Source organism: the organism of the source record quoted next, unplaced genomic scaffold (assembly GCF_019419815.1).
Source record: "Pyrus x bretschneideri cultivar Hongxiangsu unplaced genomic scaffold, Pyrus_bretschneideri_v1 Contig1, whole genome shotgun sequence".
NCBI lineage: Eukaryota > Viridiplantae > Streptophyta > Magnoliopsida > Rosales > Rosaceae > Pyrus > Pyrus x bretschneideri.
Genome location: NW_025999390.1, coordinates 17,645,304 through 17,672,152, shown reverse-complemented (window position 1 = coordinate 17,672,152; position 26,849 = coordinate 17,645,304). Strand labels below are relative to the sequence as shown.

At 37.7% G+C, this 26,849-nt stretch overlaps 1 protein-coding gene and 1 pseudogene across 1 annotated transcript; one reads left to right on the top strand and one right to left on the bottom strand.

Moving 5' to 3' along the window:
• Nucleotides 1–248: 248 nt before the first annotated feature.
• On the bottom strand, nucleotides 249–16,558 carry LOC108866091 (annotated as a pseudogene).
• Nucleotides 16,559–21,957: 5,399 nt separating this feature from the next.
• Nucleotides 21,958–26,001, top strand: LOC103965179 (wall-associated receptor kinase-like 14). Its single transcript, XM_009378193.2, has 4 exons — nucleotides 21,958–22,254; nucleotides 22,417–23,225; nucleotides 24,236–24,310; nucleotides 24,600–26,001. The coding sequence occupies exons 2-4, from the start codon at nucleotides 22,466–22,468 to the stop codon at nucleotides 25,883–25,885; spliced, it is 2,121 nt and encodes a 706-aa protein (XP_009376468.1). The 5' UTR covers nucleotides 21,958–22,254; nucleotides 22,417–22,465; the 3' UTR covers nucleotides 25,886–26,001.
• Nucleotides 26,002–26,849: the final 848 nt, after the last annotated feature.

Genomic DNA, 26,849 nt, shown 5'->3' with positions numbered 1-26,849 from the left:
AACGTATCATCCTATAGCGGCTCATGTACTCATTTAAAAAGATATGACCAGTTCTTGGATTAAAAGCCAAATTAGGCCCATCATATATTTTTGCACGAGCACTTCTTGACCTATTTGGATACTCTTGGTCGTCATCAGACTCTCCATCAATATACCCATCTCGCTTATCCTCCATAATCATGTTGTGTAATATGATGTAAGACATCATGATGGAGTCCAAATTTTCTCGACTCCACCCTCTTGCTGATTCATTGATGATCTTCCACCGTGCTTGTAGAATACCGAAAGCTCTCCTGTAAGGTAAACCACTTTTTGGCGTCATTTGCAGGGTTTGGAATTGCTTGGATAAGCATCGCCCACTTTGGGTAGATGTTATCTACCAAGTAATACCCTATATTGTACTGATGGTAGTTGAGGTGATTTACCTATCGTTAGGTTATTGAAGAGGGTGAACAGCCAAGAACTGCAATGTCATTTTGGAATCCAAAGACTCCAAAGAAAGCATGCTAGATCCATGTGTCAATTACCGTTGGATTTGAATTTTTTTTTTTTTTTTTGCCAAATTTTTTTTCAAAAAAATATTACAAAATTCTCATTTTTTCTATAAATTTAAGTTATTGTAGTTTTTAAATTTAAATTGTAGTTTTTAAATATAAGTTGTAGCTTTTAAATATAAGTTTTAGCTTTTAAATTTAAGTTGTTGTAGTTTTTAAATTTAAATAATAAATTATGTTTGGCCCTATGACCCTTTGGCCTTGGGTTGGAGATGGTAAAAAATATGGTCATGCACTGTTCATTAAAATATTAATTTCTTGAAGGACCAGAGTGTTAAAACGAGTTATCTGACCCTCCTTCGGTTGGAGTGACCTTAAGCCCAAAAAGTACCAAGGTTTGAGGGTGTTTGGTCCCGTTGTCCCGTCTAAATATAGAATCCATAAAGTTCAATCTACTCTCAACCTATATATTATTATTTTCAAAGATATAATTACTGAATTCTGACAAAAGAAATAAGAGATATGAATAGTGAATATTAACATAGGTTCAATCTTATTGAGCATAACTGTTGAAAAAACAAATTATATACCTCATTAAGTACTGTCGAATAACTGAGATCAGGGCCAGACATCAAAGTGGTGACAAATACAGCAACATAAATTTTCTGAGGGAACCTCGCCATGGCAATAAATATGGAAGCCCTGCCAAAGCTATGGCCGACCAAAATAACCTTCTCCTACGGTGGGAGAGACTCCATTAATTCAATCAAGGGCTCAATGTAGTCTGAGGAGGAATTGACTTGTTGTACCTAGTTCGGATTTATCTCAGATGCTGTTAAGAGTTGTCCCACATCGGTGAGGGACAAAGTTTGCTATGTGCTTATATGGTCTTGGGCTACTACTCCCCGTATTGTCAATTGGTTTTATGGTGGAACCCCAATTTCATCATGGTATCAGAGTCAGAGGATGGGCCCGTACTACCACGTGAACGGGTGGGTCCCTTTGACCCCGCGTGAATGGGTGAGCCTTGACTTGGCTCCACGTAAGCTAAGAGATGCCATATGAATGGGTGGGTCCCTATTGGACCCGCGCAAATGGGTGAACCCCAGCTTGGCTACACATGGTTACCGATGTGTGGAACTTCACATGTGACCCATAAAATGGGGTCTCACATGCGGGGGAGTGTTAGAATTCCTTTGTCCCACATCGGCCAAAAAGCTTGAAAACAAGTTTTTTAAATTGAATTACCCCACTCTAACTAACATCGAGGCCTTTTGTATTAAAACCCTACACCTGAAAGATTAAGCAGGTGGTCAAGTGGGGACAGTATCAGTGTTGTTAGAGTGGGCCCATGGCCCGTCTACCTGAAATTTAAGATGGTATCAGAGCCAAGGGACGGGCTTGTACTGCCACGTGAACGGGTGGGTCCCCTTTGACCCCGCACGAATATGTGAGCCCCAACTTGGCTCCACGTAGGCCAAGAGATGCCACGTGAATGGGTAGGTCCCCATTGGCCCCGCACGAATGGGTGAACCCCGACTTGGCTCCACATGGTTGCCGATGTGTGGAACTTCACATGTGACCCATAAAATGGGGTCTCACGTGCAGGGGAGTGTTAGAATTCCTCTATACCACATCGGCTAGAAGGCTTGAGAACAAGCCCTTTAAATAGAATTCCCCACTCTAACTAACATCGAGACCTTTTGTATTAAAACTCCACACTTGACGGATTGAGCAGGTGGCCAAGTAGGGACAGTATCGGTGTTGTTGGAGTGGGCCCTTGGCCTATCTACCTAAAATTTTAAGATGGTATTAGAGCGGGTTGTCCTCGTGTTAAGCCAAATGGCCATACGCGCTCTGTGTCATCCAGTTGTTGTCCACGTGTAGGCTTGAAAATCGACCACATGTGCGGGGACATGTTGAGAGTTATCCCACATCGGTGAGGGACAAAGTTTGCTATATACTTATATGGTCTTGGGCTACTCCCCATATTACTAATTGATTTTGTGGTGGAACCCTAATTTCATCAGATGCTGCCATGTCTAGAGTTGTAACATTGTGCCCTATAGAGTTCAATAGTGTTGCCAATTTATACCAACACCAGCTCCGTGAACTAGCACAAAGTGCCTTTTGCAATCTAACCTTTGGCTCGGTTGGTTTTGGTTGGGTGGAATTCGAGTTGGGGTGCAGATTGTTGCTAAGCAAAGAAATAAAAGGAAAGGAACCAAATCCTTCACTCTAATGCATTTCATCTTTCAATTCGTAGGCCTCACCTAGTTACCCTTTTTTGACAAAAAAATAAAAAATAAAATAAAACTAGTTAGCGCTGAAGTTTTTCAACTTTGTACCACGTGTATTTTTGTATGAGGTTCCAAAACAAGTCTATCAAGAAAGTTTGATGCCTGTTCACTCTAGTGCTAATTCGATCTTTTTCGATCTGTTTACCTTAACAAGTAATAATTTAATTTACTAAATAATGCTTAATATTAATCAATGCAGCCTCTTTCTTGTTTTCCATTTTAACTCCCATCTTGCAATAAAATACACAGGAAATATAGGATCACCTATTGTCGTCGGTGCATATTAGTCAACGTGCGTGGAGAGCAAGGGTTATATATAAACTCCGATAGCGTGCAACGAAATTTTAAAAGAAAATGAAATAAAATAAAACAAATGTAATTGGACCCAAGTAGTTCTGTGACATCCCACATCGTCCAAGGGAGTGGATCATCTAAGCCTTATATGTATATTCTCATCTTTACCTAGAACGAGGTCTTTTGGGAGCTCACTAGCTTCTGGTTTCATCGGAACTCCGAAGTTAAGTGGGTTCGCACGAGAGCATTCCCAGGATGGGTGACCCACTAAAAAGTTTTCGTGTGAGTTCCCAGAAAGAAAACCGTGAGGGCGTGGTCGGGGCCCAAAGCGGACAATATCATGCTACTGTGGAGTCGAGCCTGGGATGTAGTAGGGGCCCGGGTCAGGATGTGACAATTTCCATTTTTTTTCCGGTTGGAAACTTATAAGATCAAAATTAAGTTAAAATAATTATCATGAAAAAAGCATAAATCTATTATAAACAAAGGCCATCTAACGACCATATCCTTCTTAATTAATTAAGAATGTAATTTTGTAAACTTAAAGCAGAATCTTAAGAGAATTTGGAGATCAAATTATCATAGACTTTTATATTACTTGAAAGGTAAGAAAGCCCAACATGGTTAATATAAATAAAAAAAAGATTAGAAGATGAACATACAATTTTCATACATATGAGCCTTTCTCTCCCCACCTCCGTCGTTTCTTCCCTGGCAGAAAGCAATTATGCCGATGTATTCTGGGTGGGTTGGATCCCCACCAATTCCTTTCCTTTCTAACAACTAACAATTTATTCTACTAACACTTTCATTTGTCAAAAAAAAAAAATATATATATATATATATATCAATTTAAGAAAATTAATTGTTTTAATAACCAAGACTTTGATTTATTTTGTGAACATTTTAGTAAAAAATTTAAATTCTTATTAAGGTCTAGAGAAATTTATTTTCATTTATAAGTGAAAAGTCTGAGACAAAAACAAATAAAGTCTTTATTTTTATTTATTTATTTATTTATTTAACATAAGAGGTAGCAAATTGCTGACCCTAATACTAACTCCAATGGTTGGGGTTAGAACTTTAATTTTTAGCTTTTAGCCCACAAAATTTAGGTTCTAACCCAAAAATCGTATTTCTGCTCCAATGGTTTTGGCTTAAAATTTTAGCTTGAAATTATTACAAAATGCATTTAGCCTACAATTTTTTTGGGTAACTTTTTAAAAATAAAATTGATGTGAAATATTCTAATTTATTTTTATGAACATTTTAATTTTAAAATATTTAAATTCTGATAAATAATGAAAAATTACTAAGCTTATCTCATTGTTACACATATGCACCACACGTAAGAACATGAAAAACCATACAACCTACCCCATTCTTAAACATAAATACATAGGTGGGTAGACAGAATAAAAGAAGAATTGTTTGACGAAAGAAACATGATATCCAACTGGATAATTAGAGGAAAAGGTGAAAAGTGAAAAATCATTGATCCTCATATTTTGATATATACAATCTTACAAAACAACTAAACTGAATTAATTACTTGAATATAACAAAAAATGAATAAAACCAGTAAAATAAGGAGACTTACTCAAAATAGGAGAATGAGGAAGAGGAAGAGAAGAGAAGAGGGAGAGCTCCTTCCATACGCTATCCAGAGTGTGCGCCCATTTGTAGGCACAAACAATTAATAAAGTGTGGCGCGCTCTACTCTATAAATATGAGCACGCACTGAATGCCTGATACATGGACAATTGGAGATAAAAAAGGTTGACTTTGTATTGAGTTGGACGTAGTTCTGGCACCAAACTCAACAATTTAGGGGTTTTAGATCACGTGTTAACCCCGTTTTTAACTCTAAGCAGCATGATATTTTTTTTACTTATAAGTTAGAGGTTTTAGGTTCGAGTTTCGTCAAAAACAAATTTGAATCACATTATTACTAACTCATTGTGAGGTTAAACTCATCCCTCATCTTTAGTAAAGATATTATCGTTAGTTAAAAAATAAATATCAGTTTTTAAAAATTAAAAAAAAAATCAAACATAGCCAAAACTACAAATGAATGGACTCAAATACCCTCAAAATTAAAAACAATATAAACCTAAAATCCAAAGCCTATTAGATAAAAGTATGGAAATTTCATAAGCTTATGAATAATTCTGAATTGACTGCCAAGAAAAATTGTTGTATGCGATTATATCAACCTATCAATTATGTAACTTTTGTTAGCGAAAAAGCAAAGTTTCGTTTGATTCAACCCTACTGGTACCACATATAAAACAACTGAATTCTAGTGACTATCAGAAATTAAATTTGATGATGTTGATTCAAGGGGGTGGAAGAAAAAATTAGGAAAATCCATTTACAATTTCTACAATGAAATGAAATCATTAGTGAAAGCAAGCCAAAGAGCTCCTTGTAGACATCGAAATTTCAGTGAAATAAATGTTAACCAATACAACACTTATTTCACCTATATCATTCCCTCACTTCACCAACAACCTCCACTCATTTCACCTACATCATCCATTTACCTTACCTACAACCTCCACTCATTTCACCTACATCATCCACTTACTTCACCTACAACCTCCACTCACTTCACCTACAACCTCCATTCACTTCACTTACATCATCCACTCACTTCACCAAAAAAATGAATGGTGGTGATTCACTCTCAAAGCCTATAAATAGGCTTCTCCATCAAGAGGAATAGCACACCAATTCACAAATACATTTCTCTACTCCCAAAATGGAAGAGAATACTCCCCACACATCCAAAATCCTTGAAGTTTTGAAACTCTAAAGCTCTCAAGCATCCAACCCCCAAATTCCCAAGAATCCTGAAGAATGGAGAAAACACTCTTCATTCTTCGTCAAATCCTCCTTCAAGATCAAGCCCCGACGGCCCTTGAAGAACTTCCACCAACTCAAGATCAAGCCCCGACGGCCCTTGAAGAAAGTGTTCATCGTTCATCCTAAGATCAAGCCCCAACGGACCTTTGGATCAATAGCACAAACAAACCCACACACACACCAAAAACCTTGAAGCCTTAAAGTTCTAAAGCTCTCAAGAAAATCCCGAAGGATCAAGAAAGCACTCTTCGTTCTTCGTCAAATCCTCCTTCAAGATCAAGCCCCAATGGCCCTTGAAGAACTTCCACCAACTCAAGATCAAGCCCCGACGGCCCTTGAAGAAAGTGTTCATCATTCATCATCCATTCATCCTAAGATCAAGCCCCAACGGCCCTTTGGATCAACAACCTCAACAAATCCACACATCCAATCGTTCTTCAAGATTAAGCCCAAAAGCCCTTGAAGATCCGCTCATCCATCAACACTCAAGATCAAGCCCCGATGGCCCTTGAAGAAAGTGTTCATCGTTCATCATCCGTTCATCCTAATATCAAGCCCCAACGGCCCTTTGGATCAACAACCTCAACAAATCCACACATCCAATCGTTCTTCAAGATTAAGCCCAAAAGCCCTTGAAGATCCACACATCTATTATTCAAGATCAAGCCCAAAAGCCCTTGAAGAAAGTGTTCAACTGTTCATCCTTAGATCAAGCCCCGACGGCCCCTTGGATCAACAACTCATCCACAAAGACACACCAAAACCTTGAAGCCTTAAAGTTCTAAAGCTCTCAAGAAAATCCCGAAGGATCAAGAAAGCACTATTCCTTCTTCGTCAAATCCTCCTTCAAGATCAAGCCCCAACGGCCCTTGAAGAACTCTCATCAACCTTCAAGATCAAAGCCACGAAGGCCCTTGAAGAAAGTGTTCATCATTCATCATCCGTTCATCCTAAGATCAAGCCCCAACGGCCCTTTGGATCAACAACCTCAACAAACCCATACACCCATTCTTCAAGATCAAGCCCAACGCCCCTTGAAGATCCATTCATCAACTGTTCATCCTTAGATCAAGCCCCGACGGCCCCTTGGATCAACAAACAAATCCACACATCTATTCTTCAAGATCAAGCCTAAAAGCCCTTGAAGAAAACCAACTGTTCATTCAAGATCAAGCCTCGACGGCCCTTGAAGAAAACCAACCATTCTTCAAGATCAAGCCCAAAAGCCCTTGAAGATCCGCTCATCCATCAACATTCAAGATCAAGCCCTGAAGGCCCTTGAAGAAACTTCCATCAACCTTCAAGATCAAAGCCACGAAGGCCCTTGAAGAAACTTACAACTGTTCATCCAAGATCAAGCATCGATGGCCCTTGGATCAACAAATCTACATCTTACGGAGATCGAATCAGAGGACCAAATTTGAGAGATCGTAACCCCAAAATCATTAAACAAAAAAAATATTATTTTGTACACGTATTCCTGTCTCTTGTGTTTCAGGAATTTTTCGTGTTCACAACTGCATATGCTGAGTCATCCTCTAACCCTCTTCAATATGAATTGGAAAGATTGAACAAAGAAACAGGTCATCACCTCCACCTCGTGCTTGCCTGCCATGTGTCTGAATCCTGAAACCGCTTATGGTCCTATTTTCACTCAAGATCAAGCCTCGATGGCCCTTGAAGAAATCACAAGCCCGATTCAAAATCAAGTGTTCACCACCCTTGAATCAAATTCAACTCCAGATAAAAGGAGTAAGTTCAAACCTTCGGGGGAGACCAAAAGAATCCTCCAGCCCAGTTCAAGATTAAGCCTGTGGAAAATCAACGATGGGAGGAAACCAGAAAATCTTCCAGTCGAACTCAAGATCAAGCCTCGATGGCCCTTGAAGAAATTTCCAGCCCAATTCAAGATCAAGCCTCGACGGCCCTTGGGTTGACATCTACATTAAGGGACTTCAAAACGCATCTTCTACACGTGACAAGCACATGTCTACGACGCGCCTTGAAGTGGGGGCATTTGCAGACATCGAAATTTCAGTGAAATAAATGTTAACCAATACAACACTTATTTCACCTATATCACTCCCTCACTTCACCAACAACCTCCACTCATTTCACCTACATCATCCATTTACCTTACCTACAACCTCCACTCATTTCACCTACATCATCCACTTACTTCACCTACAACCTCTACACACTTCACCTACAACCTCCAGTCACTTCACCTACATCATCCACTTACTTCACCAAAAAAATGAATGGTGGTGATTCACTCTCAAAGCCTATAAATAGGCTTCTCCATCAAGAGGAATAGCACACCAATTCACAAATACATTTCTCCACACATCCAAAATCCTTGAAGCTTTGAAACTCTAAAGCTCTCAAGCATCTAACCCCCAAATTCCCAAGAATCCCGAAGAATGGAGAAAGCACTCTTCATTCTTCGTCAAATCCTCCTTCAAGATCAAGCCCCGACGGCCCTTGAAGAACTTCCACCAACTCAAGATCAAGCCCCCCCGACGGCCCTTGAAGAAAGTGTTCATCGTTCATCCTAAGATCAAGCCCCAACGGCCCTTTGGATCAACAGCACAAACAAACCTACACACACACCAAAAACCTTGAAGCCTTAAAGTTCTAAAGCTCTCAAGAAAATCCCAAAGGATCAAGAAAGCACTCTTCGTTCTTCGTCAAATCCTCCTTCAAGATCAAGCCCCAATGACCCTTGAAGAATTTCCATCAACTCAAGATCAAGCCCCGACGGCCCTTGAAGAAAGTGTTCATCATTCATCATCCGTTCATCCTAAGATCAAGCCCCAACGGCCCTTTGGATCAACAACCTCAACAAATCCATACATCCAATCGTTCTTCAAGATTAAGCCCAAAAGCCCTTGAAGATCCGCTCATCCATCAACACTCAAGATCAAGCCCCGATGGCCCTTGAAGAAAGTGTTCATCGTTCATCATCCGTTCATCCTAAGATCAAGCCCCAACGGCCCTTTGGATCAACAACCTCAACAAATCCACACATCCAATCGTTCTTCAAGATTAAGCCCAAAAGCCCTTGAAGATCCACACATCTATTATTCAAGATCAAGCCCAAAAGCCCTTGAAGAAAGTGTTCAACTGTTCATCCTTAGATCAAGCCCCGATGGCCTTTTGGATCAACAACTCATCCACAAAGACACACCAAAACCTTGAAGCCTTAAAGTTCTAAAGCTCTCAAGAAAATCCCGAAGGATCAAGAAAGCACTCTTCGTTCTTCGTCAAATCCTCCTTCAAGATCAAGCCCCAAGGGCCCTTGAAGAACTCTCATCAACCTTCAAGATCAAAGCCACGAAGGCCCTTGAAGAAAGTGTTCATCATTCATCATCCGTTCATCCTAAGATCAAGCCCCAACGGCCCTTTGGATCAACAACCTCAACAAACCCATACACCCATTCTTCAAGATCAAGCCCAACGCCCCTTGAAGATCCATTCATCAACTGTTCATCCTTAGATCAAGCCCCGACGGCCCCTTGGATCAACAAACAAATCCACACATCTATTCTTCAAGATCAAACCCAAAAGCCCTTGAAGAAAACCAATTGTTCATTCAAGATCAAACATCGACGGCCCTTGAAGAAAACCAACCATTCTTCAAGATCAAGCCCAAAAGCCCTTGAAGATCCGCTCATCCATCAACATTCAAGATCAAGCCCTGAAGGCCCTTGAAGAAACTTCCATCAACCTTCAAGATCAAAGCCACAAAGGCCCTTGAAGAAACTTACAACTGTTCATCCAAGATCAAGCCTCGACGGCCCTTGGATCAACAAATCTACATCTTACGGAGATCGAATCAGAGGACCAAATTTGAGAGATCGTAACCCCAAAATCATTAAACAAAAAAATATTATTTTGTACACGTATTCCTGTCTCTTGTGTTTCAGGAATTTTTCGTGTTCACACTCCTTTCAACTTCTATGACTGACATGTATAAGTTGAATATCAGAGTGCGACAAACAAGACTACAAACTAATAAGAATATTATTAAACAAACGAGAATGTCGAAATGGCTACAAAACCGCAAAAGACTACATCGTGACTAACTTAACTTCATACTAAACTAAAGCTATATTTATAGAGGCAAAACCTAGAAACCTTAATTCGGATGGGCTAAGCCCATATATTAAACTAACAAGCAAACTCAAATAATCAAATAATCATCAAAATAATATTTTCCAACACCCCCTGTCAAACTCATGATGATACATGACATGAGTTTGCAAACAAGTAGATGCATGGCACTGTTAGACGTAGTGGATTTGACTTGACTTGATTTGACTTGGAAAACTGGCAGCAAATGCCAATTATAGCAAACGATCTAATTCTAGAAAATGTTCTAATTTATAACTAGATACACAACGCTACTTAAGTGGTCAGAAGTCCAAACACTCGAGTGGTCATTGTAAAGAACAATGGCAGACACCTGAACTGTGTGGGCCTTTAAAACGAAGTCCACCATATTTTACTTCTTACCTGTGTGGGCCTCTCAAAACAAACAGCCAATATTTCTTTTTCTTTGAGAAGTATTATTGGAACTCCAAAAATCTCATTCTACACTCCTCACAAGTATATTTTTCTTTCCAAATATAAAAAGTTTGGAGTGTAGAATGAGATTTTTGAAGTGCCAATAACAATTCCCTTTCCTTTTTCCTTTTTTTTCTTCTCTTTCTTTGCCTATTTTTTCTCTTTTTCTCTTTTTCTCTTCCTTTTTTCTTACTTCCCTTTTTGGAGGTCTAGTATTCATACGATATTGGTGAGGGTTGCAACATCGAGTACGGTTTAGGTGTGGGGCGGCGAGGTGGTGCAACGGTCATTGGGGAAGCTACGGCAGAGCAAGGAGGGGCAGCCACCCCACCAGTCGTTGGAATTCAACACTGAGAATAACACTGAGAATGAGAATCTACTCCTCTACAGTCACTGTTTTTGTGTGTGAAGAGCACTGGGAAAGAATCAGAAAACCACAAATTATGAGGCGCAAGAATTCAAAGCCCTGAAAACAACGACTTACAGAGGAGATTTGGTTGCCTATCTTCTCCGATTAGGAGGAAAACCAGAAGATGAGGGTGTTAATATTGCAAGGGAAAACTTGATCGTCTTTTGCTTTTGATTTTTTGCCAAATTGGTACTGCATTTTTTGTGATATATCAAAACTACCACTGGGCCTAATGAGCTCGGCCCATTAGGTACCACTCTAATGCTCAATCATGAAAAATGATCCCGACCAAAGATTTGATGATGGCCTTTATGGGAAAATCATTTTCCCAGTTGCTTCTTACCTTGGAGATGTCACTTTTATGTTTCATGGTACATATTTTTTTGGGTCAACAATCCAAAGGCAATTGGCCTTCTCATCACGTATGGTTACCATATTAACTAGCTATCACAAATAAAAGATAATGGAAAGAGATCCTTTCCGGATCTCTTTCACCAAAGCTTACAAATCAAGAAATCCGAGCCTTTGAAATTTGATCCAACAGCTAAAATTATGATAACTTTTAAAAGGGTCTCAGTTTTTAGCCGTTGGATCACTTGATCCACGGACTTTGGTGAAGGAGATCCGGAGAGGATCTCTTTCCAAAGATAACATCATCAACAATTTTTACTACCTTTGTTTTTTCCTTTTATCTTCATTCTCTTGTTTATGTCACTTAATTTTTATTACTTTATTGAATGCAAACGCAAATGCAAATGCTAGAAAAAAAACAAACGATTGAAAGGTAGAAAGTGACACTGTGAATATTATTTCCCATATATTAGAGAAAAATAATTTGAAGATTGGGAGGTGCGAAAGCTACAAATTAGTATATAAGCTTCTTATATTGGTTTTAGTGTTACTGGTTACAACCGATTCGGCGAAAAGTGTTTTCGTCCCTCTGTCCGACAATTCCTTGCTTCGTCACTAACTACAGTGGTCTAGTTCATCGAACTTGAATGCGATGATTGCAACGGTTCGAGCGGGTAAGCAGACTGGGGGTCGGGCTACAAAGATCGCGGACGGCGAGGAAGGACGTCAGGACAAACTGAATTTTTTTTTTTTTTTTTTAAACAGACCTTTTCCCAGACTTTGTTCTTGCAAACAATAAATCACAACCAAACAACCAAAACATGAACGATGACAAAGACAAATTGATACCAACAAGAGCAGTTTAAATCTCAAATGATCGAACATGTTCTGATACTAAGTTGAATATCAGAATGCGATAAAAAAGACTACAAACTAATAAGAATATTATTAAACAAACGAGAATGCCGAATTGTCTACAAAACCGCAAGAAACTATATCGTAACTAACTTAACTTCATATCAAACTATAAACAATATTTATAGAGAACAAAACCTAAAAACTCTAATTCAAATGAGCTAAACCCATATACTAAACTAACAAGCAAACTCAAATAATCAAATAACCATCAAAACAAATATTTTCCAACAGTATTGATTTACCAAAATAGATTTTCTTTGTATTAAAACAAACCAAATAGAGTTATCTTTAGAATTGAAGATTTGGTACCCTAATTTTTTCATCCTCCATGAATAGAGTAATTTAGGCGCTGACTGATGTTGGTTAGTGTTTTTGACATTTCCATGGTGTTGAAACCTTCTTGGTGAAGTCCATCTTTTGATAGTCCAATCCAGTTTTTTTATGATGAGTTAGATTAAAAATACTATCTAACGGCCCGTTGGTATTCTATTTGAAAATTTTTATCATTTCTTAAAACATTTCTTAAGAATATTTCTTGAAAACAATTTTCTTTAAAACTTAAAAACTTGATTGGTTTTGCGATTTAAAATTTTTAAATCTTACGACTAGACAAATAAATCTAAAAAGAGGAAAGAGAAGGAAAGAAAGTAAGAGATGATTAAAGGAAAGAGAAAGAAGAGAGAGGATAAGATGAGATAGAGAGGAAGATGAGTGAGAGAAAGAACCAAGAGAATGGAGAGAGCGGATTAGAAGAGAGACGAAAAGGGTAAAAAAAAAAAAAAAAAAAAGAGGAGAGAGAACGAAGAAGAGAGAGAGAGAGAGATTTGAAGTGAGAGAGGTGGAGGGAGAAAAAAGAAAGGAGTAAGTTTATAAAAAAATAGCTTTAATGAAAAGGGCTTGAGCCAACAAATATTTAACCAAAAATCATCCCAAAATGTTATTTAACCAAAAGGGCTCAAAGTTTAATAAAAAAAATCATCTAAAACTATTGTCCACGGGCCAACAAATATTCTACCGGGTCCATGTACCACCATAAGGACCAAAACTATTGGCACTATCTTGGGAATGTCTCCACCTCCTCATCCTCTTTTTCTCTTTGTCTTTCCTTGAGCCACTTTCCTCATGCCTGCTCTTCTCTCGCCTTGAGCCATTTTCTTCATATATGATCTTCTTCCCCACCTCCCCATTCTCTTTTCCCTTTTAACTTGACTTCTCTTTAAACGAAGCTTTCTTCTTCTTTCCTGATGATTGCCCACTTTCACTTGCAGCAGAATCATGTACCCGTGGCAGGGGATCATCCTCATCATCTAACTGCCAATTGCCTAGTAATTCCCCAATTTCAAAAACAACCAAATCAAAATTTAAATCGAAGTTGAAAAATGAAGCATTCATCGGAACAAAGCAGCCGAAAGAAGTTCAAAGAAGTTTAATGGCAAAAACCAGCGAAAAAAAAAAAAAAAAAAAAAAAAAAAAACATAAAACTGTTTCTGGAGAACCCAAAATATAACACTGTTTCTAAAAAAAAAACTTATATACAGTGTTTGTTTTATCTGTGCACAAACAAATACCATATCTGGAAAGAAAAGAACCAAAATCCAGAAACAGTCTATGTTTTAACCTTTGATTGTTTCTTTTCTTTCATGCATCAGTTGATTATATTTGAGAAATATGGTGCTTTGCTTTGAATCCTAATATAGTGAATTTCATTATTTCTTTTCTAACTTACATTTAGGTATCGTTTGGTATGCAGACGGGACGGGACGGAACGGAATGGGACGGGACATGACGGAACGGAACGGAGCGAGAGCAAAGATGCCCTCGGATGGAAACAAGGAGGAAGAAGAAGGAGACGGAGAGGTTATAATTTTGTGTTCCACGGATGTGGAACGAGTCGTTCCAGGGGGGTGAGGTGGAACGAAAATTCACCCAAAATTCGTCCCGTGGAACAGCTCGTCCCACCCGTTTTAGGCGCACCAAACGTGGGACGGAACGCCTTGTCCCACTCTGTTCCGTCCCGTCCCACGTACCAAACGGTACCTTAAGAAACAGTTACTTAGATTCTAGAAATAGTAACTTAGATTTCCAAAAACAAGGCCTTAGATTCCAGAAACAGTGACATGTCGTTATTATTGAATAGCATGCAGATTTCAATTTTATTTTCTGGAGAAACAAACGATGAAAACTTATAGTTGGGCCATTTATCCATTAACGACAAAAATCTGGAATCAACCTAAAAAAGTTAGAGGTAAAATCGACAAATAATAATTTATTATAGTTGGGTCATTTTTAGTTGGACTACTTTAATATGGGCTTTGTACTAATCATTAAACAAAACTTATAACATGGTTTTTTTATTAAAACTAAAAGTTTTCAAGCCATTTTCATTAGTTTTCCTTTATAAAAACTCACTTTTTATGTTTTTAGAGAATAGACTATATTTGAGTTCAGTTTTTGAAATAGTTCTACCAAACCAGTTTTTAAGGCCTAAAATTTGACAATTGTTTTTGAGTTTAAGAAGTTGGATTCAAGTAGAGTACCAAACATGTCCTAAGGGTTTCAGACATATTGTAATTGGAGTTAATTATAAGGCATTTAAGTGCCGTACTAAAAAAAAAAAAAAAAGTCTATTCAAGTGTGTTTTTTACTACAATTGATAGTTTTTTAAAAAACTGACATTTGTAAATTTAAAAACTAGATTTTAGCTATATATGATAAATTCTCTTTTTCATAATTATTCTCTTAAAACCTCCAATAATATTAAACTAGCCCAATGGCCCTTTTTATACTAGTAATCGTCCCAAAGAAAATGAAATTATGAGAGAGAAAAGCGCCACTCACACAATTTGTAACTTAAATAAAGGTTGTAACTGTTGACAACGTATGAACAAACTTCTGAACGTTATTGTCTAAAATATATGGGGGTAGTGCTATTTACATGCTCAATTAATTTCTCAAACACCCTTTTCATTTTTTAGTCATGGGATTGAATAAATTTAAAAATAAATAAATAAAACAAATTAATAAGAATGTGCAAGATGTAAAAATGAATGCGTGAATAGCATTATCCTAAAAATATGTAAACTTTAACCACCACAAAGTGGCCAGTGGTTGGGATGAATTTCAAGCCCGTATTACACACGGTACGTCCTGTGTTCGATTTATAACGCTGGTGAATCACATTAAAAGGAGGCTAAAATCCTTATGTGAATCTTTCTGACATAGACTTATGTTACATGCTCGGCTGTGTGCTCCTCGTGCGCTTCCGAGTTGTAACCTTCTCCATTCAACATTGGAGTCCAACGCCTCTTTATGTTGGGAGAGTTTGGGGTGCAACCTAGGGTTTCTGGTTTAAGGCGTTAAGTTTTTAACCTGCTAGAAGAAGATATGCTGATTCGAAATGTTGTCGTCATTGCATTTTCCTTCTGAAATTTCCGGGTCATTGGAGACCTGCTGTTGGGCTTGACTCTAATGGGCATACTGGCCCATAAATCCATGTAATTAATTAATAAGGGGTTGGGTCATTTATATGTACATGTTAAAGAGCGACAATGCTATTGAACTTCATACTCAATGACACCCTGGACAAGGACATCCTGAACATCAAGATGAGTCTCACTCTACACTAACGCACCTTTAACATATAGTATAAAACGAGCTAAACAATGGGCAACCTCATTAGTTATTACAAGATTGATAACAAAACAAAGCTTTTATCAGACACTCGATAAACCAAGATTGGAACAATCCACATGTTGTAATAGATTGCAGCAACAGAAGGAGCATAATCACTCTGGCTTATCAACTTTGATGTTCAAGATTTATAACATGTTAATTTACATGTAATGGTAGGAGAATTATTCTCATTCCTAATTTTTCTTGCGTTTATTAGCAAATATAGAATTAGAGTATATGTGCCTTCTAAATTACAATCCGCAATCTAATACTTGAGAAACTTGGAGTTATATTAAAAAAGTATGACCTCATCTGACGCCTCCGAAAGGTTGATTCATATTCCATTCCTCAAAAATAACATTTTTTCATCAACGTATTTGTTTTTGAACAAAAAAAAAAATCTCTAAAATCCATAAGGCGACACATGGACTTTAACTCAAGAAAAGTTTTGCTTGCTTCTTGTCAAAAGACTTATTTTCTTGTGATTGAAACTTTGAATCTTTGGAAAAGTCTCTAGTCCTTTCGACATTTCTTCCTTTGTTCTTGAGTGTCCTTCTGAATTGTTTCACAAACAAAGTCAAATCCTCTTCAGGAGAGAGATCTTTTGATCTCACAATAGCTTTAGCTTTTTGAAGCCCTTGGAAAGCAACATCCTTCCCCTTTTTCCGGACTACATCTTCCATATCAAGAGTAAGAGAATCAAGGACAATCAAACCTTGAGCATACAAGAAGATTTGACACTACTCACTCCAAGCAATGTAATCCGTTACATCGAATAAGGGAGGAGAGTTAGAAAAACCAGCAAATTAGTCACGATCCAAGGTGAGATTCTACCTAATACCAGTAATACCCAAAGACCACTATATGTATATCTAAAGTAAGGCTCTAATACCAATTGAAATTGGGTACAAGGCAGAATATCCTAAAAATAAAATTTTAACTTTGCACAGTAGACTAGCCAAATAAGATGGTTAACTAGTTACAAGTTAGTCAATGATAGAAAGTATATTTGCAAGAACATATCCAAGTTGAGCAGTACGTCCAACTAATCAGAGTCTGCCCAAATTTTCACAACACAAAATCCTAAACTTGAACACAATTACATATCATTTCAAACAACAGTGATAAAGTAATTATGAATTAATAGAACATCAGTGACAAAGCACTTATGAATTAAAGTATACTGGATTGACTAGTCAAGCTTATCAGTCAACTAAGTACAGATTCGCCAATTAACCAAACGCAAATTATGAATCAAACTTAATTCACTACAAGTTATCCTAGTCAATAACAATTCAATTCATAGCACATAACATGCAGTGTAAACTTAATCACAAACACATATCAATTAACAACTCAAATGACGCATGAAACATATACTAGTAAATAAGATATATGAACAAGTTTAAGAGATAGAAGATGCAATAAGTTTTTGGCCAAAAAAACGCACATCTGGGTTAAAAAGTTGGGGACTTTCCACTGAGTCCAATCCATTAATGCAAATAAGGTTCATACAAAGATCCACACAAAGCTTAGTTCCTATATTTAATCTACGGAACGGCTTAACCTTTGTACAACCTTACTTTGCACAAGTTGAGGATTCCTTCAGTCTTCACAAAGTGGTAGCTCCTCCTGAGCTCATCACCTTATGGCACCGAAATGAAGTCGTCTCTAGTCTTCATGTAATATCCCATATTTAAAAAAAAAAAAAAAAAAAAGTGTATGTATACGTATTATTTTTGTATTACAAAAGTTTTGTATACCTATGTAATTGTATTTCCTTTATGGACAAATATACAATGAGAAACTGTTGATTTTCTATTGGATAATATCATAGGACAAATGATATACGACCTTAATAGTTGTTTAAATAATTTTTAACATACTCTAGATGAGAAAGAAAAATAGAACAAGAAATTACGAAAATTTCAAAAGTATCCTTCAAAATTAAAATTTATTTTTGAAATACTAAACATTGGTAAAACGCCAAAAGACATCTTTAGTAGCAACAAAACACCGTTTGAACTCACTTCGTCATTCATTTTTTTGAAAAGATATATTGGGCCCAAATTTGACACTGAAATCTGAAAAACTACCATTCATCGTAGAAATAGTATTTGAACTGGAAACAACTTACTTTGTTAATGGATACTTCATTCCTCCGTGAGTATCTCTCTATATAAAGCCCACACTTTAGTGAACAGTATTTTTTTGGGGCCACAAACTTCATAAAAAATAAATAGATAAAAATGCTCCTCAAACAAAAAAAGTTTAAAAGCAATTCAAAATAATGCACCAAATAATACATGAGTATTTTCATCATATAAACAGTATTTTTTTACATAATTAATTCTTTTTGTACATTTTTTTTCATTTTTTATTTTATTTTATAATTATTACCTCACAATTGGCTAGCTATAGTGTAATTCAATCAGTTGTTAATCAAATATTATTTTCTCTATTTTGAAACAAGTTCAAAACATCTTAAGAGACGTGTAGTGCAGGTTATAAAAAAAGTCTTTCGCACGCGCATAATAATGTGATTCAGTTAATTGTCAAATGATTGTTTTTTTTTTTCTTTCAAACAATCAATATTATCTACACTAAAGAGAAAGGAGGTGGGCTTAGCCTCACCATGGGCTAGCAATATTGTGATTCAATCAGTTTGTTTATTAATTATTATTTTCTCTATTTTTAAACATGTTCAAAATATATTAAGAGTCGCATAGCGCCGTTGATAAAAAGGTTTTTCATACGCGCACAATAATACGATTCAATTAGTTGTATTATTTTCTCTATTTTTAAACATTTAAAGGGCACGTAATGCCAATTAAAAATAATAATAATTTAAAAAAAACTTTTCATACGCGTATAATAATATGATTCAATCAGTTGGATTATTCTAAAGTGCTCTACCACTGTAAACACAAACTCGCACATTTGAAATAGACATCCCACATTCATTCAAAATACCTTGTGCTAGGCAAACCATTTAATCATTGTGATTCCTAAAGGACTTGCTCCTAATCAATTTGGCACACTTGGCTTGGATGGTACTGATATGGATAGAGACAAGACAATGTGTACAAACTTAATTAGACGATCAGATTTCAGTCAGGAGTTCCTCCATCCGATCACGCCTCACGATTGCCACTTGCCATGCAGATTAACACTTTTGCATCACATCATGTACCCATTATTTGAAGAATTATTTGGCGCTTGAGGATATCATATGGTGAATGAGAAGTAGTGTTTCGTTAACGTAAACAAAGGATTGGTAAGAAACTATGATAAAATATCTGGGAATGTGTTGATCCTAAAAATTACAAAGCCTACACGGCATGCAAGTCGAATAACTAATAAGCTAACTAAGTCCTTCGGTTGAATGCGGGACGTGCTAACTTGTCGGCCGAGCTCGGCCGAGGAGTAAAATTCGTTGTTGTCGCGTTAAGCGCGTTGCTGACTTCTTAATCTTGTGACTGCAACGGAACACTTTCATTCTTTGGGTTCTAGAGCCTGAAGACGAGGCTGCTAGTTCTGCGAAGTTCACAAGTCATCGGTGCCCGATTCGGTCACCGTGATAATATTCGTAAGAGTATAAGCACGTCGAATCAACACCAAACTATACGGACACAAATATTCAAAGGTGATGTATGTCTTGATGGTGAACATGGTTCGGCCATCAGAATATCGAACTTTAAAACTCACTTGTGAATATCCAATCATAAAATCATTCGGTGTCTGATACACCGAATATCGTAACTGGTAACACCTTACTTCGCCTAGAGGGCTGTTAAGATGATCCCTGCCAATAAGGATTCGAAAACCTTTCTCGGCCGAGATGTGGATAGGTAACCAGTCGGCCTCGACGCAGTGCTGTTTATCCAAACTGAAGGTGCTTCTTGGTCGGCTGATTCTACGGCAACAGCGCTGTTTATCCAAACTGAAGGTGTTCGTCGGTTGCCTCCATAGTGCTGTTTATCCAAACTGAAGGTATGTCGGCGGAAAAAGAAAAGGAAAAATCTCAAGGTGTTTGAGAGGTTTTGCCCAGGGCAATTGTGTGTTGAATTGAAGGTCCTTAATTGTTGCATGACTTCTTGTATTTATAGCACCAACTCCTTGAGTTCGAATTAAACCCCTATCTGGATTGGGAGTCCTTGCCCCGTTCCAGCTTTGCTTCAAACAACCCTACTCCCATTAGGACTTTGAACTCACCCCCCTTCGGGGCTTTATTCATTGCTGGTCGAGAATCCTAATTGTACCAGGACTTCCTCGACCCTCTTTGTTTATCTGGACTACTCCTTCTTGCGATAAGACTCGACCATCCCTGCTAAATGGCTCAGGATCATCAGACGGCCCATAGTATTTTGACCCAGCTTTGGACCGAGCACAAACCTACACTCGCCCCAACAATATTATTTTGGGCTCAAACAGAATGTAAGTCACAGCCAAAAATCCATAAATAAAAAAAAGGATGAAAACCTTGGGAAAATGTAGCCCTGTGGCTGTGTAGCCTGTGCTGAAGGAATGGAGATCCTCCTCCAAAACGTAAGCAAATCGACATCCATCCGTCCTAGTAGAGCCTAGATCATCTACATGCCTCTCTCATGATCGTTTTACACTATTGCACTATTTTCTTTCCTTGCTTTCTCGTGTTTTGGAGTGTGGGACTCGATGGTCGACAACTTGGGCCATCATGGGTGCCATTGTCAAATACTTTGACCTCTTTAATTATTCTTTCCTCACGCCAGACAGAGGGCAGGCGCCTGTGGAATCATGAATCTAGTCACGATAAACACTTGGTTTGACATTCTGCGTATTTTGCATTAACTTCGAAAACGGCCATTTGAATCGGTCAAACTCATCATCTCATGTGCAATTACAACATTGGTGAAGCATTTTGATTAGGTTCTATAGCACCGCTTTAAAATAAAGAGTTTTAACGAAAAAGTCACGGTGTTATTCACTTTAATGAAAAAACATATTTTTACATTAAAAATAACTAAAGAAAATTAAAATATATTACACATAAATCAAAGTTTTCAAGCTTTTATCGTTAAAACTTAAAATTTTCAAACCCTTTTCATTAATTTTTCTTTTGAAATATCACACATAAATCACATGTACTAATAAAAACGCAAATTAAAATATATTATAAGTTGAGCTTCGATGTACAACAATAATAATTGCATCATACCACTAATGCACACTCGTTTCGTATTGTTATGGGAGTACATGTTAAAAAAATGTTATTCTGACGCCTATTATAAAGAAATTTTCCTTAAAATGACTATTTAAATTTGTTTCTTAAAACTTCATCTTCCCTTTACACTTTCCACCGTCTTCGTTCTCTAAGCCTGATTTTGATCTCCTTCATCACCTATTCACCTTGCTTCATTATAAAATACATTAAACACATGTGTTCGCAAGCATATCATCTACGTAAACTTCTATACCATAAAACACTTTAAAGACTAACTTTTGGAAGGTTCGTATGCCTTTTTGGATGACGCATTCTCATGTGGCAGTATCAATCAAACACGTTATCCATATGATCCTACCACACTTGCGCAAAAAATGTGAAAACATGCTCATTCCAAAACCATATGTTTTTTTTTTTTTTTTTTGCAGTTGTTTGTTTATTTAAAAAGAAAAAAAAATCTAATGAAAAAAACTTGAAAACGTTTAATTTTAACGAAAAAGAGAAAAGGGTATTGTAAGTGAATAGTACCAGGATTGACTTTTTAATGTAAAAATATGATTTTTCGTTAAAATGAATAGAACCCAAAACTTTTCGTTAAAATTCTTCCAAAAAAAAAAGTATATGAAATAATATAATGGCAGATGAGGCTGTTAGAACAACATCATTTATGGTTGATTTGATATTACTGTATTTTTAAGTATTTACTAAATACTTTTTTGAGTTCGATTTCTTTTGAAGCACTTAACCCACCTTCCCATCACCCCACCTCCATCAAATCAAACAATTTTTTAATAAAAAATAAAATAACATCTGTGTGTGTTAATTTGCTGTCCACACACAACCTTTGCGTTAGTCAAACCCTTTGTAATTTGGCAACATTCCATAACCCCTTCAAGGTCATTTCTGTCAGAAACTTTTTATAATTTGCAGAAACACCAAGAGGCAGCGGTCATCTCGCCGAAAACAACACCACTTTGACAATTCGACACCCCAACATGTATTTTACGTTTTAGGAGTTGGAGTTGCAGACAGCTGCAAATTCAGAAATTCAGCATAGCTGAATTAAGAGGCAGATTAGCAGAGTCCATTAAATTTCATGCAATTTTCCATATCCAATCACAATCAGTTAATTGTAGCAATTAATCCAACCCCATCATTGAAGAAGCTCTCAGAGAGGTAAAGATTTTGCATTTACAAAAGCAGATGGCTTCCCAATTGCCATATTTAATCTCTCAAGTTTTAAGCTTGCTTCTCCTTTAATAAAACCCAGAATCTCAAAAATTTCTTTTTTTCCCTTTTTTTTCAAATTTTCACTCCGATTGATCTTCGAATTTGCAGAAAGTTTGATGACGGATGAAAACCCAGTTTAATCTTAACTTAATTGGATATGATTCTCCACATTCTCCACCAAAAGTCTCTGGCTTTCATCACTGTCGTCAGCGTCCTTACCCTTTCAATCTCCATAGCCGCCATAGCCAAAGCTCAAAACTCGAGCTCCTGCATACCCACATGCGGATCGGGAAAATCAGCCAAAATTGTTCGCTACCCATTTGGATTCTCACCCAGCTGCGAAATCCCATTGAACTGTTATGACAAAAACGAGATCACAATCGGCAATTTCAGAGTCCAAAAAGTCACCCCAAACGGCATCTTCGTCAACCTCCCTGCAAAATGCAACCGTCGGGTCGAATCCGTGACCATACTCTTCGGCTCAAACTTCAGCCCGACTTGGAACAACAGCCTCCTCCTCCAGAATTGCTCGGCGCCGCAAAACGGCTGCCTCATTCCGGCCAATTTCGTTCAGAAGCAGTTCAATTTAGAGAGCTGCAGGTCCAGCGCCGATAACATCAGCTGCCTGTCGCAGCCGCACAATCAGTCGGAGGTTATACGAATTAAGGACTTGACTCGGACTGGGTGCAAGAACTTGTTCGGGTCGTTTGCGGTTCAGTCGGGTGGGGAGTGGCCTCTCTCGCTGGAGTTCGAGACGGTGGAGTTGGGATGGTGGGTCAGGGGACCCTGCGACTGCGATGCGAATGCCACGTGTACTACGGTGAAGTTCGGCGATGGGATGCCGGAAGGGTACCGATGTAGATGCAATGATGGATTCGACGGCGACGGGTTCAATCTCGGGCGGGGTTGCCGGAGAGGTTAGTCATCCGGGCATTTTTATTCTTAGTAATTTTTTGGTAGTCATGGTCCTTGACGAGCGGTGGAAAAGTACACGATTCCGTTTGGGTGGGGATTTTGGACTTGGCCAATAACGTGCAACCACGTCACTATTCATGTTGTTCTATAGGATTGTTTTGTGAGATAACCAAGCAGTTAATTAATTAAGGAAAATGGGATTAAATTAAATGGTAGATTTTGGCTAGTCCTGATAAATTAAATTCTAAATTTTGGTCTAATTTACAATTAATTTTGGTAATGTGAAGAGACAAAAGGTCCATTTGTTGGATTGTGTTGCACTCAATTCTTCATAAGAGGACTCTGCAGGCAGCCACATCGGTTCTGATTTGAATCTGATCATAGCAAACAGCAATGTCGAAAGCTTAAATTGTTTATGAATCTTTGTGAGTATTTTGAGCATGATTTTAGGAAGAATTAAAAGTACGATGGATATATATCCCCTGCATCGTTGAAATGAAACAAATGTTTTGAGTCGAATGGTCGCTGTCCCGACGAAAGAATCCTCATTACTAGATATATTTAGGACCTTGGATCAGTACAAGTTAAGGGGTGCGAAGACTTGTAATAGACTCGTAAGTTTTTTGGTGTACTAAAGCTTGATAGTAGAAGTTGTCTATTTAGGTTGATAGTCTCTCAAACTCACCAGTTCTACTGTGTTCTTATTTCGCATCATAACGTTGAATAAATAATCGCTTGCAATGACCTGTACAAACTGTTGTCGTTGGATGATAACATGCATAAAAAGTGAGAATTTGTAATCATGGTGCATTTACTCAGCGATCTTGAACCTTGTCTTCTGCTTGTATTCCAATTATCCATATAAAAAATGCATCTGCAGTTTTTACCAAACAAATACATCCGTAATTGGATGATCTATTAATGTTCTGAAACTGAAATGTGCATGGCATCACAATTTCAATCTGGCTTACTTTGTTCTAATTGCTTTTTATACTGGTTGCCGTGTCTCTAGTTTCTGAGTGCAATCCTTCAAAGTACATGTCTGGTCGCTGTGGGGGAACAACTAGAGTTGGTGTTCTTATTGGAGGTAAACTTTCTGCTCCTTCTCTTTTTCAAATTTACATATGCTCAGCTATGTTACCTCTTTTTCCCTCTTCAAATTGTTTCCGCTTCTTCCTTCTCCGTATCTCATTTTTAGACATGATAAGTCTTAAAGACATGAGAGTGTGAACAGTAAATCCACTGACTGGTGTTACAATCCTTGTAGCTTAGCTGAGATATTGATCAAATATGAGAGGTAGTACTTGATAAAATTTCATATATTTGGTTATCTTGTGCTTTGTTTAAATACATGTGTGGCTTTGCTTTTGTCTTAGGGGTTATTGCTGGAGCTTTCTTAATGGCCGGTCTATTTCTTCTCTGTTACTTTTTTCAACGCCGTTCAACTTGCTTGAGAAACCAAACGAGCGCAAGGCGCCTTCTAAGCGAAGCGGCAGGCAACTCTAATGTTTCATTATTCCCCTATAAAGAAATAGAGAGAGGCACTAACTGCTTTGCTGAAGAACAAAGGCTGGGCACAGGGGCTTTTGGTACAGTTTATGCAGGAAAACTCCACAACGATGAATGGGTTGCCATAAAGAAGATCAACCGCCGAGACACCAATGGCATTGATCAAGTCATGAATGAGATCAAGCTCCTTTCCTCTGTGAGCCACCCAAATCTGGTGCGCCTCTTAGGTTGCTGCATAGAGGGAGGTGAACAGATCCTCGTCTATGAATATATGCCTAATGGAACTCTATCTGAACATCTTCAACAAGAGAGGGGCCAAGGATTTCCGTGGACCATAAGGCTCACCATCGCCTCTGAAACTGCTAATGCTATAGCTTATCTCCATTCTGAAATGAATCCACCAATCTATCATAGAGATATCAAATCCACCAATATACTCCTGGATTACAACTACAAGTCAAAGGTAGCAGATTTTGGTCTTTCTAGACTTGGGATGACAGAATCATCATACATATCAACGGCTCCACAAGGGACTCCGGGCTATGTGGATCCTCAATACCATCAAAACTTCCACCTTTCCGATAAAAGTGATGTTTATAGTTTTGGGGTAGTATTAGTAGAGATTATAACCGCGATGAAGGTGGTTGATTTTGCTCGACCTCAATGTGAAGTTAACTTGGCTGCACTAGCTATCGATAGGATTGGGAAGGGATGCGTGGACAAGATAGTTGATCCCTTTCTTGAGCAAGATAGGGATGCATGGACTCTTTATTCTATTAACAAGGCGGCTGAGCTTGCATTTCGATGCCTTGCTTTTCACAGTGACATGAGGCCTTCTATGACAGAGGTGGCAGAAGAACTACAGAATATCCAGCGCAGCGAGTGGGCAACAATGGAGGAAAACACATGCATGGGATCATCAGTGGCGTCGTCTTGTTCATCACCGTATAATGGAAGTGAGAAGTCATTGGGAGGTGCGACGGCCAAGAAGGCCGGTGTACGAAGCCAAAGATCAATAGTTTCACTGAGGGAAGATAGCTCTCTAGCTTCCATGGAAGAGAACAAGGATAGCTCTCCTGTTTCTGTACATGATCCTTGGTTAAGTGAACAGAGTTCACCTTCAACAAATAGCTTATTAGGCAATGTAATGTAGTTAAGTGACCCCTCATAAAACAGACAAATCATTTTGTGTGCAGACTGTCATGCATATATTAGATCTAATCTCAAGGCTAGCTGAGCTCCCTTGAGTTTTATGTTTTGATTCTCTCACACACCCTCTTAATTTTTGACCGTCGATCAAATGAATTGAAAAAGATCACAGGACAAAAATTAACAAGAAGTGTGAAAGGTAAAAAGGGGTGTGTGGATAGCACACCTCTAAAATCTATAATGTAGAGATTGAGTCCTCCCATACAAGTAAACAAACTTGTAATTCTTACTTCTTAAAGGAAATGTGTTTTGGTTTAGCAAATAAATTTATATTTTGACTCATCTTAGGTTTTCATAGATGTCCATCAAAACAATTCTCTTCTTTGACAATAGTTAACAAATTAATTTTTTGTGAAATTTAGTGTGAATGTCACATATGTGATTATATGATGAAGCAAACCAAAATAGATTTGGTGACATCCATTGAAAGCCTTGGGCGAAAAAGCAGGGAGGTAAAATTTTTCTTCATGCATGTAAGGTTGTGTCAGATGAAAACCTTTATATATAGAGGTATGGTTGTAACCTCATTACAACACATAAGATCAAGGTGAAAGTAATAATACCAATATTCCTCCCTTCTCTTTAACTGCATCCTTTGTGTGATATGGTTACGAAAATAAATAGTGTAATACATTGCACATATTCTATTTTTATCTCTAGCAAATGTTATCTCTATCTGACTTTTCCTTATTTTTACCAATTTCTTCTCTCCAACGAAAGTCATTACACTAGTTATTGTATCATCACTTAGTGCTACGGTGTACTCTTCTTCAATGGTAAGCAAGAGGTCTTACGTTTGAATGTCGGGAATGACAAGTTCAAAAATAATTTATTCATTTACCCCTTAGTATAAGTATATCGTTGTAGCACTTAACCGCTAACTACTTCATATTTTAATATGGCAATAA